The sequence below is a fragment of the Perca fluviatilis genome, chromosome 7, assembly GCF_010015445.1.
Source record: "Perca fluviatilis chromosome 7, GENO_Pfluv_1.0, whole genome shotgun sequence".
In the NCBI taxonomy this organism is placed as follows: domain Eukaryota; kingdom Metazoa; phylum Chordata; class Actinopteri; order Perciformes; family Percidae; genus Perca; species Perca fluviatilis.
Window position 1 is genome coordinate 12,097,489 of NC_053118.1, and position 14,115 is coordinate 12,111,603.

The 14,115-nt window shown below is 43.1% G+C and overlaps 1 protein-coding gene across 2 annotated transcripts in view; it reads right to left on the minus strand.

The window, feature by feature from the left end:
* The window catches only part of znf407 (zinc finger protein 407), a 156,690-nt gene that overhangs the window by 76,637 nt on the left and 65,938 nt on the right, over positions 1-14,115 (minus strand). For both annotated transcript variants that reach the window (XM_039806848.1, XM_039806849.1), the window contains exon 5: positions 11,818-11,892. In XM_039806848.1, coding sequence (XP_039662782.1) covers positions 11,818-11,892 — 75 coding nt within the window. The remainder of the gene's footprint in view (positions 1-11,817; positions 11,893-14,115) is intronic.

Below are 14,115 nucleotides of genomic sequence, written 5' to 3' on the forward strand. Positions count from 1 at the left end.
TTTCTACTGTATTACTCAATTCCTCTAATTGTATTCTTCTAGCAGTTTCTTTGCATGCATAAACATTTATGTTTTCGCCTGTCGTCACCCTCTTATGCTAGAAAGTAGTCCCTTACAACCTATGTAAAGCATTAAAACATTCATTAGTGTTTCGACCTCCCGGGTCAGACAAAAAAGCATCAGAAAATAACAAGGTGGGTCTAAAGGCCCCCTGAGGAAATGCATTTCTCATTTGTATTGAACTGAAACAGCAGTGGACATTCAAATAAAGCTCGGTGCTGCACCCGGGTCATTTCAACACCACACACACGCTTACAAATGCACAAACACAACTGTGTTTGTACATAGACACGGACATGTGTAGACATGGCGCAAAAATACCACCATGTGTGCCACACACAGGACTATGCAACGCACAAATACACTCTTGGAAGGAGCTGGTCTTGCAAATACAAAAACAACTGGACTGCATGTGCAATTGTATGTCCGCAAGCATACTTCTACAAACACAACCTCACAGCTCTGGGTCAGGGGACAGCGGTAGCTCAGAGCCAGCTGTGACCTGCCGGTCCAGGTGCTCAGGAAAACCGCTGTTAACGGCCACGATTGATGATCTAATCAAACTGTCACCACGGCGATCCGCTGCAGGGGGAGGAGAGGTTGGGATGGTGTGGCTTTGTGGGAGTGGGGTGAGAGCAGGTGGGGGGAAATATCCAGGAGGCCTTGTGCATGCTTACCGTTAGTCCAAATTGAGAGTGACAGTCTCAATAGTGAAAAGGCCTCTTTTTTTCCCCTTTCTAAGTAATGGAGGAAACAACTCCAGCGCTCTTCCGGAGGATGTCACATAATCAAGGGAGCACCCCCCCCCCTCCCCCAAACCCACCCCTTTCTATAATGTCTCGGCTCAAGCATTGTGTATGGGTGTGTGTGTGTGTGTGTGTGTGTGTGTGTGTGTGTGTGTGTGTGTGTGGGTGGGTGGGGGATGTGATGTGGTACAGTGCTGGGCCCACACAGAGCTGATTATGATGAGTTCTGCATTGTTTGGAGCTACACACACACACACACAAACACACACACACACACACACACACACACACACACACAGACCTGATGGTAAGCCTCATGGACCCCCCCGCAACTTTTAATCCTACTGGGCTATAAGGGAACATTCCTATTGTTAATTTATTGATGAATTATCGTGCGATTTCAGCTGTACATGAAGATAGGATGGTGGGAGAAGTGACACCAAAAATTGCAATAATCATTTCTTTCATTGAGTCATTTCCAGTGAATTCTACTGCTGTGAACAGAGACTGTTCGTCATTTTGCTGGAGACTCCTTGGAGGCCCCTAAAGGACCCCTACAGCCAGCTCAAGACTATCCGCTGCATGGGCCCCAATACTCTTTGGGAACTGCTGTTCTGCCCATCAGATACCAGAGGATACATAAATGCCTGCTGTACAACAGCTGCTGATTTTTGCAATAAGCCATGAGAGGAAGTGGTTTATATCAGTGAGTTTGGAGAACCAGCAGGTTTCCTTGAGGTGACACTAGGGGAACCCCAGTAAAATGAGGAATAGTTCAATTTCACAGTCATTTATTTTACCAAAATGATCCCAAATTAGAGAAAAGATTTACGAGTGAGAGTGCAAAAGTTTTAACCCTTTTATTACACACTCCCTAGGAAAGCTTTCCACTATGTGATGTCATCAATTTCAGTGGATTTCTTTGTTTTGTTTGGGCCATGAATATCTTTTAAACTTATGTGGTGACAGGACAGTGAGTGAGAATGTTATATTGTTTATCTATGAAATAAAAAAAAGATATGGTATGAAAGTGTATATTTACTGGTTATGTGTGCTATTTGTTTCAGAAGATGGTCCTTAAAGACTGGCAGAAATAATTGAAAATAAACATCTCAATCTCTCTTGAGGTCCACAGCATATTAGAAATACAGTGTAGCCACATGGGAAAATAGGATAATATTTCTCTGGTCTACACAAAATAAAACAAATTAAGCTGTTCTATATTTAGCTTAAAAGAGAAAAGTTCAGGAAGTTGTCCAACTTAATAATGGCCTTGTTGATCGCTGCCTGTTCTACTTGTGTGTTAATCACCTTCCCCAGGATATATCCAAGACTGCTGCTTGCCTGTCCAGCTCGCATTAATTTAATCGCTGCTCAGCTAATTCATTGATTAATTGGCTCATTAGTGATGCCTGGCAACATCCATTTCTGCCATGGCAGTCTGATGTTTCAATAGAAAAGAAAAACAGGCTGGCAACAGCCCAGTTTTTCCACAGTCCCACTGTGCATAATGTCCAACCACTGTCAACAGTTAGCCGCACAATTGTGTCACTGTATAACTGCCTGGTTTTGTGCCACAGGATGTGAAATGAATATGAAGGTGAACTGTGCACATTCTCCGTTCTTGTCTGGTTGAGTAATGTCACTTGGGTTTCAGCAGTGGGTGACATCATTCTAGGGGAAAGAAAAACTTAAAAAGCTGGAGCGACTGTTAGAGCTGCACTACCGAGATGAGGTAGATGCTTTTATGAGAAGACAAACTGCTGCTGCAGATTTATTCCACAAGTCAAGGTTACGTTGCTCTGACATGACGAGTGGCGTGCAACTCTGGGACGAGCTGTCGACAGCTAACTAACATTATTATTAGTAATAGGAGGTGATAGGACCCCGCTGCACCTGTAACAGGGAGCTGGCTGTTAGAGTGACCAACAACAATACGTTGATAGGAGTTGTGACATCACTGGCCAAACGACATGACCATTAAGTAGCATCAAAGCCGGTCTACGGAAAGCCATTCCACTCCCTATCCAGCCCCATTGTACCGGATTTTGGTTGCAGTTCCACCAGAGTTCCACTGGGGGTGATCGCGGTCCAGTGCAAAATGAATGGGACTCTATGGAGCTAGACGGCTAAATTTGTCTCTTTCGCCTGATTGTCGTTGAGAAACCTCAGATTTGATTGTAGTTTTTGCAAGTTCAACATGGGTTATAGGTCGAAAGTTGAATGAATGAGTACTTATGTCCTTTTGATTTCTTACAGGGTGAGTCGTTGTAGCCCATAACACGCTAGCATTCTGCTAATGAATGCTGATTGGTCAGTGAAGGAGTGATTACGATCGGAGATCCCTCTTGACGGCATCCGAAGCAGAGCCTGAATATCAGAGTGAATATTTCGGTGTGGTCTTTAAAACATTAGCAAACCTCTTTCTAGCACGTGTATTAACAGGGAGAGCCTTACCTGTCAGCTGTGTTGTCGATGCCTCGAGAGAACAAAGGAAGCGACTCAGAGCTTTCCGTAAAGCAGTATCTCTGGCCGTATATGTGTATGACGTCATTGACATTTTAAAAGGCTTTTTAGAACAAAAAAGCGACTTTAAAAAAATCTAACACACAGCAGTGTGTATTTTCTTAGCCTCCCCTTTTGAATGGAACATTCAAATTACTAGACAAAAAATTATATCCTGAGAAAAGTGGGTTTTGAGGGGTATAGCTCCATAGAGTCCCATTCATTCTGCACTGGCCTGTGAGCGCCCCCTATATGGAACTCTGGTGGAACTGCAACCAGTTCAGAAGCCGGAAGTAACGAGGGAGTGGAACTTCTTGATATATTAGAAGTTCTTTGGTAGCATAGACTTACATGACCAGTGCGGAAGTGCCTTAAACCTGAATTCTATTTAATTTCCAGCAGTGGGGCGACTCCATTGGGTCCAAAAAAAAAAAAAAGTTCCACTGCATAGACGTCTATGAGAAAATGACCCTACTTCTCACTTGATTTTGGTTCCCCAAGTAAATGTTTTCATAACAAGTTCATGGTCTCAATCGCTAGTTTCAAGTCTTCTTCAATACAGCATGATGTTCATTTAGTCAATTATGGTCCTATTTATTGTAAAATTGACGATAAGCATGGCATGCTTTAGGGCGTGGCTACACACCAACCTGTCAATCATGACAGAGGCTGAGCAATGCTAACCATAGGACTGTGTACATTAAAATGGTCTTGATCGGTAACATTTTGACAACCAAGCTAGCTAGCTTGCGCTAGCTGGTAACTTAAGGTAAAGTCTGCCGATTTTCGGTGTACTGATGTACATACAGATGAAAGGCGACAGTATCCGGAGGTCCGCGCTTATCCGCCGGCAAGACTCCGCCGGATGACTTGCGTCAACCGGTTAAAAATCGGTGACTTTCCCCCTTTAGCATGATTCTGCACTAAGCCGTCATCTTCCCCAGCTCCGCCCTCTTGTCCAAATATGGTCACTTCTGGCTTCAAAATGGCAGTCGACAAGCTAATGGGTGACGTCACTAATGCTAAGTCCATTATTTTACAGTCTATGGCTTTAACTTAGGAGTTAGACCACTGAGTTAGAGATTTAAGCATTAAAGTGTGTCAGCTTTTCAGAAAACCAACATGCTTTTCCTCAACACCCCCCTACCCACAAACACTCTCCCACAATTCTGCACCATATGCCCATGACAAGTGCATAAAAATCGTTCCCAAGCGATAGCACAGGCCAACCCATAAAAACTTAATGCACCTAATTTTCCAGTAATCAAACTTTTATAGACTGCAATGGCTTTTAAACTAACAAATTTTAATTATCGCTTAATTTTAACAGCAATATTAACACAATCCCTCATTCTGGGAGTGTTCATTCTCCATGAAATATTGAGTAGGGTAAACAGCGAGGCGCTGTCCGCTGGCTCCTGTTCAAACAAGGAGCCGGCAAACACAAAGGTGAGCTAGGGGTCGCTGAGGCCTTGCCAGTACCACGTCGGGACTACGTGAGCTGCACAGACCTCTGGGAAATGGAGCTTCATGAGTGCAAGCACACAGAATCAGTCTGCTGATGTTGCACTACTCCATGGCACTGATCATTGGTGTATGTTGGTCAGTGTTATAGTGATATGATGCTGCAGTGGGTTTGATTTGACAATGATTTGAGCTTTTTTTCCAAATGTCCTTGGCTACTTTGAAGTTAAGATTTTCCTGCTGCCTGTTCAGTGCTGCTTATAAAATCCCTGCTTACAGTACCAGCAGAACGGGATGTTATTGACTGCTGCCCTTGGGTGGCTGAAAACTAGGCCTTACCACCCAACACCAAGCCACAGAGACAAAGTGCTGACACAGGCAGATAAGGGGAGGAAGAAAGAGAAAGATTAAAGAGCAGATTCATTATCAATAATTAAGGCAAAGGATTTATTTTAATGAATTAGGGGATGTCTTTATCTACTCTTTATCTCCTTATCACACTGCTAACTCTCTCTCTTGTCCTCCATCACACATACATGCACGCCCTGCACACACACTGGCTCGTGGTTTTTGTGTGACTTGACCCCTGCCTGCTCCGTGTGGTCCATATTGCCACCACGCTGGTTCCAGGCAGGGCTCTTCCGCCCCTGCTCCACCCGTCAAGCCTGGATGGTCCCAGCCCTCACTGCTGGGGCAATATGGCCGTGCTGCACGGCATGCTGGGACGCGGCTGCAAGCCCAGAGCCCGGCGTTGCAAAGTCAGATGCCTGCCCAGCCAAGTTCGGGCCCTTGCACAGCAGGCTGAGCGGCCGCAGCAACGTATATATCAATTCTGCCATGTGAACATACAGAAATAAATGTGGTGCATTATGTAAAACTACAATATTGGTTTACTGATGTGTCAGGCCGATTTTTCAATTTTAAAATAAGATGCGTCATTGTCGTCCAATTCTGATTAGATGTAAATTGACTGCAAGCTTTTTTTTTTTTTTTTTTACCACGCCAAAAATAAAATTCTCGAAACAAACACTGACTATTAACGACAAATGGACACATTTAAAGACACAAATAAAGATACAAAACATTTACATAATCTACATTCTTTTACTATTGGCAGTTTTCAATCCAAACGGAGTATCTCCTCTCAAAACCAGCCATCCTCTACAATCTTCTCACTGCATGTAATAACGGATGCTCTGACTGTCCCTGTCTTCGTTTTGTGAGTCATCACACCTGCGCTGCATGCATCATGCTAGCTATTTCTGGATCTGTATTAAAGCTTTTTCACCTGGTTTTCTGTTTTCTTCCGAGGGATTTTAGCACCCGCTTACTTGGCTCAGACATACAGTAATTCTGTAGAAAAAAAATACAGCAACTGCACTCAGCAAAACTGGGCAGATTTTAGCAATTAGACATCTCCAAAACACTGAAAACATTCTCTCCAGCTGCTTGTATCATGCCTCCCCCCCTACTTAAACAAATATATCTTTCTTCTGGGTTGTCAGCACTCCTGTTTCAAGAGTGATGAGTATATTAGTTCAAGGAGTTTATTATTACAAGCGTGAAAATGGCAGGCGTTTTAACAATTACCTATGAAAACAGGTATGCGAGACAGGTCAGTTGTCTTTTGGCGCCCTGTTTTTAAAGAACTAATTACAAGCAATTGAGGCGAGGTCACTGCTGTCAATCACACTCTCAAGCCACTCCTTGTTATTGAAGTGTTGGTTTAGGTGCCTGCGGACCCGCCGTAACATCAGGGAACACACACACACACTGAGACGCACACCAAGGTCTACGTGGTAAACTACAACAAATATGAAAACAAATGTAACTATGTGGTGAAATGTGTGAATTTTCTTCAGGTGACCGAGAAGGCAGAGAACTCATTTTCCAATAGCATTGACACACATGTCCACTCACGTACAAACATAATGTGATAGAAGTCCGTTTCAGTCATATATGAAAGTGTTTGTGCGTTTACTCTAAAGAAGTGATGTACAATTCATTCCACGTTCCTCCTTAGGGGCAGCTATTTGTTGCTGTAATTAACACCACACGTTCAAAACTGATGGTTTCACGCTCTTTTTGTTTTACAGACAAGATAATTGTATTGTTGTCCTGTGAATGAGCGGGAAAAGGCACTCTTGATGTGCAACGCTCAATCAAAATCAATAAATTCAAACTAGTGGGAATCCCTTTACTACACCACCATTTTCCCACTGGGCTGGCTCAGACCGCACACAGCCATTAACTAAATAAGTGAGATTATATATTCAGAAGACAACGCTCTGAGGAACAGGGATAATTCAGCTCAGTGTGACATTACAAGTGGGTGATAACAAAAGTGACAACTACTCATTATAATTTTGAGCTGTAATGCAAAAACGCAACAGTACAAATCTTTTAAAAATCACTGCACGTTATTACAATCGGAAGCCACGCAGCTAGGTTTATGCAAACTTGCGAGGACATGTGGTCCCCGTAAGTATACAGTAACGATGGCGCACACACATGCAGGCAGACAAAAGGACAAAAAGCCCTCATCTCCGCTCAGTGCCTGCAGTGAGGAGTGGTGGTGTGACTGAGACGAAGACCCAGTTGTGTCACTTTATAACAGTTCATCTCTCTCTCTCTCTCTCTCTCTCTTCGCGTCTCCCTATTCCTCTCTCCCCCCTCTCCCTCTCCCCCCCTCTCTCTCTCTCTCTCTCTCTCACACCCTGAACCTGTCAGATAGTTGGAGTCTGTCATCTCACCCATCCTCCCCTCGGATTCCTCTTCCTCCTCTCCACGATGTGTGGAGCTAATATTAGCCTTGTTGACCACCATTGCCTACTACACTCATTAGTGGGAACTGATTGTAATGAGACAATGTGTTTGGATTACTTAAAAAAAAAAAAAAAAAAGGTATGGACAAAACATAGTTTTCCTTATTTGAAAATAATCAGCTTGAAATAAACTGTGTTTTTAACATGGCCTGCCGGTGCTTGTGTGGGTTTTCTTCAACCCTTAAAACATGCATGGTAAGCTGAAAGTCGCCTCCATTTGACAAGAAAATGTTCAGGTTTGAAACCAAAAGGAAGAGCTTCATCTGGCTATGATCGCTGCAGTGCCTATAGGCTGGCTACCTGAATATTTTTTGTACAGCCATGTTTTCGGCTAACCAGGCTATACCGGTGCCTTTTTTCTTTACTTTCAAATACATAGTTTTTTTTTGTTTTTTTTTAGGAAGTAGCACCTGGGTGTTGGGCTAAGACTGCTGACTGCCCCGTACTACTTAGGGAAGTTCAAATGAGGACAGATCTCATGTGGATCAATAAAGTTTAGGCAGATTAACTAACATGAAATAGTGATACTAAAAATCGTCAGCACTTTCAGACTTTTAAAACCCAAATCCCAAATCGGTGGGACTCTATCCTCACAGATACCCACCCAAAATAACTTGGCGTTTGAGCGTTTGGCTAAGTGAAGCCTGGCGTTACCTACGGCTAGTCAGGTCTCCTCCTCCTCCTCCTCCTCCTGCTCCTCCTCCTCTCTTCCTTTGACTAACAGATCTCCCCAGTGTTCTAAAAATACCAGGTGAACAGGGCCGTGGAGATGGTGATGATACTGCCTCTCTGACACTGTCCCACTGCAATCCATCTCTCCACCGCCTGCCAGCCAGCATATGTTTGCAATTGGCTCCCCCCAGCAACCCCCATTGCCTCTCAACCCCCCCTCCCCCTCCTCACTGGTCCCCAGTTGCCGGTTCAGATACCCCCCTACACACACACACACTTCCCCACCCTTTCTCTCCCCCTGTCTCTCTTTCTCCCTCAGCTACCGTCCTAGTCTCCAGGTCTGGGCTTTCAAAACCGGTGCAGTTATCAATCATTGAGCCAGCGCTGTCATGTCGGACCAAACCACTCATACACACATAGACACTCAGGCACATACTTCCCTCTCTTTTTCCAATTCTTTCCTCCTCCCTTTCTTTCATCTCCCTTCTCTGTCTATCTCTTTGTCGTCACATCTCACGCTCCCTCCCTCCCTCCACCTTCTCCGTTTTACTCCTCCGTCCTCTGCCTCCTCTCCTACACTTGCCCAAATTTGTTCCACTTAATAAGCCCTCCCCAATGACCTTGTGCTAATTAAGCTGCACGGTGTTGGAAATATGATGGTTAATTAATGATGAGATAAATTCTGTCTGCAGGACTGTCAGAAAAATGATGACACTATGTTTTACAGGTTTAAATAGAACAAACCTTGTGGCCGTCCTCCCTCTAAGTGCGCATGCAAGGGAGTGTGTGTGTATGTGTGTGTGTGTGTGTGTGTGTGTGTGTGCGCGCGCGCTCAAGGGATAAAAGAATGATCTTTTGACGAGGAGTGGGAGTGTACAGTTTGTGTGTTTATTCGTATAAACATAACTATATGCAAGTTTACATGGGTGTGTATTAAATTCACATGCAGTGACTCAACATACAGTACATTACGTGTGTGTGTGTGTGTGCGTGTGTGTGTGTGTGTGTGTCTGTGTGTGTGAGATGTAATGATGTGTGGCATAATACTTATTGGCTGGGCAGACTGGCTGGTGTTGGTTTTTGGCAAAAACACACACTGAGCTAAACACTAGCAGGCAACACACAGACACTAAGAGCTTCATTCATGCCCAGTAAGCTTGTGTGTGAATGTGCGTGTCTCCTCTAAGACCTTGGCAGTGTTGCCACCTTCTTTAACTAAAACAATGAACACAAAAGGTCTTTGGGAGCAAAAGGGTGATGCACTTAGAGATGGGATGGGATTTTGCTGACTAGTCAACTTAATCCAAGTGTGGTCCTAGTCAAAAACTAGGGCTGCAACTAACGATTATTTTTCTTGATTAATCAATGTGTAGTTTAGTCTATAAAATGTCGATTAGTGTTATCCAAAGCCCAAGATGACGTCCTCAAATGTCTTGTTTTGTTCAAAACCCAAAGATATTTTGTTTACTGTCACAGAGAAGTGAAGAAACTATTCACAAAAAATTTCACATTTAAGAAGCTGGAATCAGAGAATTCTCAAACCGGTTAATCAATTATCAAAATAGCAGGGGATTAATTCAATAGATGAAAACTAATCGATTAATCTTTGCAGCTCGATCAAAAAATACACGTTTTAAAAAAAACTTAAAATCAGTGCTTTCGCTGGCTTTGGCTAAAACAGTACTTCTTAAATGAGCAGCATTTCCAAAATAGACAGACTAATCCACTGGCTGATTTAAGTGTTGTGCTTTCTAGCATCGCCACCTTTACTGCTGTGGCAGAATCCAACTGAACAGCATTTAACCAGTCTGGGTTGAAACGTCTGGGTTGATCTGGTCAGCGATGGCGTCCTCTGACAGATTGGTATCCTGTGTTAATGTGAAAGTTATTCAGTCTCAAAACACGTGCTTGAAATGTATCTGGTTGTGTAACCTTCACCGGCTTCACTTTGTACCTCGTGATTATAAATCAACAAACTTGCGATCCATGATGTTGTGCATTATAATCAGATGAAACACGTCGCGTGATAAAAGTCTGAAACACATGCCAAAGTTAAAGTGGAATTAGGGCCAGGAAGCATATGCAGAGCGTGCAAGCTAGCAAGGGATCAGCGGCACGCTGCAGGCAGCCACCGCCCTTTAGCGTGGCCCTGTTCGGTACTTTGTAGGCATGTCGCTAATAATGCAACATTAGGATTTAATGGAGACGAACAAAAGTTGAATTGATTTTATGGCTCAGAGTCTGGTGGGTTTTACTTTCAGTTTCCAAAGTTGAAGCTTTATATTTATATTTCAGACTTGGCAGAAGTGGTTAAAAAGTTAAATCCTTAGAGTGATACTATTGTGCGCAACCCGCATTCAACCCGCATTTGTCTACCATTACCTGAGGTTTTGGCAGTTGGCCTGGCATTATCTGTTCAGTTGTTAAGATAGTGAGTTGCATAAATGTTGTTGACAGGAGAGGCATCTGCTATGACAAAGGAGAAAAAAACAACAACTGTTTTACGCGTTCAACCGGCATGTGCCAACTGGACAACAGAAGCATAGATGTTGGACTGGCAGGTCATCGGTTCAAAAAGTGGCAAATAGGTAAAAAAAAAAAAAAAAAAACTGTGGTTGCACTGGGTACGTCACAGATGTGAACATATGTAACTGTGAGTATGAAGCTACCTTTGGATAAATAAAAGGTTACACTAAAAAAATGTGGATCAAACAGAGACTTGAAGCAGTTGAGGATATGAGGATTTGTTTCCATCTAATCCAGATGAACAGCTGACAGTAGAGATTTAGCTGATAATGTCAGAAAGATGGAGAGGCATCTGGTCGGGTTGCTTACTTCCATATCTGAAGGCACTTGTCATATCTAATACCACACGCTGTCAAAAGTATCAATTTGGTTGTGGAGTAATGAAAAAGCGGGTCTGTTTCTATTTTAGCAGCTCGCTTGACAGATTGAGAGGTGTTTAACGTCTCGTTTTGGCTTGTCAGGGTGTGTCTGTGTGTGTGTGTGTGTGTGTGGGGGACTTCACAACTTCATCCCCTCATCTTTCTTTTTCACACACATACACAACGCACGTACACTGACAGCAGGGCTCTGCTTCTGATAGACAGGGCCAAGCGGGAGACATTACACATACACAGAAACACACACTCGCATACGCCGACATAAATGGTAAAAGAAACATCATTCATCCTTAATTCAAGAGGGAGAGCGGAAAGTAAGATGAGGGATGGAGCCAGATAAAGTTTGACAGAAAGAAAAAAAAGAGGATGTAAGCAAGAGACCGAGACAGACAGAATGAGTGAAAGCCATTTAACTCATTAGGGAAAGGGAGGATCTCAAGTTATATTTAACTTTAAATTTACTGTAACTAGTGGGGACCTTTTTGCTTAAAAGCTTGCAGACCTCCATAGGGGTTGTAGGAGTCATCCTCCACACTGTAAAATTAATTGTCTGCTGTATCTTTCACTTCAGTAAAGATTTGTTGTCTTTGACTATAAAGCAAATTTCATGTAGTGCAGAATGCGGTTGCGTGTTAAATTTACCTTTCTTTACGCTGTCCGACGCCATGTTTTCCCAGCAGGTGGGTGCTGAGGTGTTTCTTCATCACAAAAGCCCATCTACAAAACACACAAACAGAACATGGGTTAATGTACATAGTAACTATTACAAGGTTTCCCAGTATGGTGTCATTCCATCTGTCTTCTGCTGTTTATTTCAAGAAAATATGAACAATAAATGCATCACTTCAGTACAGTGTGGCCATAGAAATAAAATGCTATTTCTATGAGTGTGCCTGACAAATTCTTCCTAGGATTATAAGAGAAGGATGGGACAAATACTTGAAGATGTGAATCACTGGGAGAAAGCCTCTGCAATCATGTGTATTGAAATAAATGAGTAAAGTTCTTAAAGTCAGGCTGGATATAAACACAGAAAAGATGCATCTTTGTTTTGGTTATTCCTCCATTTTGCTTCCCGTAAAGATGTGATTCGCTTTAGGGATATGGAGGGACTGTCTGTTGCTTGTCCTCACTGAGTTTTAAATATAATCTGTCATAAACAGGCTTTTGGGTGGAGAGACTATTGTTATTTCAATAGATGACAGACCATAAAAACAGACTAAAATGTAAAACAAAACTTTCCACCAAAAGAATAGTATAAAGTTTGAGAATGTTTGTTTTACGAGCACCATTTTGGTCAGACAGTAGAGTGAAAATCTAGTCAACGAGTTCCACATGTTGTACATCAACGTGTCAAACAGATATGTATGTACGTGCAAGGATTCAAATGCACATGTATCTACGGCAAATACAATTGCACGCACACGCAGTCAAAAAGGCCAGGGTACCATGGCTTGACAGTGACCACAATGTCCCGACTCTGTCGAGGGCCTTGAGTTTACCGTGTCTCCTAAACAGCATATGAAAACATAATGAACGGATGACAGGACTAACTACTCTGACATCCAAGCTGCTTCACCAGAGTTTTCGTCCCCTGGCCTTTTCATTTAGCACCCATCACTTCCCATTATTGTGCAACTGAGAGACAATGACCACATCTGAGAGCTGAGGATGGAGCTACATGAAAGAGGCCGAGGGAGTTGAACCGACAGTCATGTGGTTGGCACTGTCACTGCACACACTCGGCGCCCCCCCCGTCGCTCCTCCCTTTCCTTCTTTTCTGGAGGTTTTCACTTTGGTTTCTTCCAAGTAGATCATTATTCTATTTTCCCTTTGGCAAGCCCCGTCTGTGCCTTTCTGAAGCTTTCCTTCTACATTTAGCAGTCAGTCTTTCATGAAGTGAAAGCATAATTATTTCACTATTTACGTCGCTATGTCAGCCCCTCTCTACCCCAACGCCCCCCTCCAACGTCTGGACACACACACACACACACACACACACACACACTGAGGCTGTGTCCTCCATCCCATTATGGCCCCGGAGTCCTGTCCGTCACCGAGGCCCCTGAGGTCGACGCTAACTAACCACCATATAAATATTCAAACATATTCCGCTGTTTTGCCCCACAATCATCACTTTACATTTTCTCAACCCTCTCTAACTCAGACCATCCACCCGTCCAGAACGTTGCCTTGGAGTTAAACTGGGAGCGAGCGAATGACAAAATCTTGTATGGTCCAATCAGGGAGAACGGCAAGATCAAAATCCTAAACTTTTCTGGCACACTTGAAGCGCCTCTGACTGACGGCATCATCTATAAATAAACAAACAGCATAATTAAGATATTTCTGAGGGGGTGAGGGTAAACAAATTAATCAATATATTTGAGAGAAAAGCACGGCCTTGGAACACTTCACACGTGCCTGTTTAAGTCGTCGTGTTTAGACGTGGAGAAAAAAGAGCTTGCAAACATTTCTGTTAATTATGTATTACAGCTGTCCTTCATAAACCTAATTACAGAGTGCTGAAAGGCAACAGGGGCAATTTGCATATGCGCATGAAAGACAAGACATATGCAAAATATGATTTTAATTAGCAGTCTTTGATAGCGAGGGGTACAAATCAAACTGGCATGTTGTGAGATTCTCATATCGCCCATTTTTTTTTTCTTTTTACTGGATTATTCTCAGAGTGGCACGAGTGCAAGATGGGCAATGCCCTGTGGAGGCACCTGGCACAGGCTGCGCACACACACACACACACACACACACACACACACACACACACACACACACACACACACACACACACACACACACACAAACAAATGTAATGCATTTACAATTAGCTATTCACCATATGATTATCCAATACACCCAAACTATTACTACTAAATTACAGGCAACACACACACATACATATTCGAATTCAGACAAAAA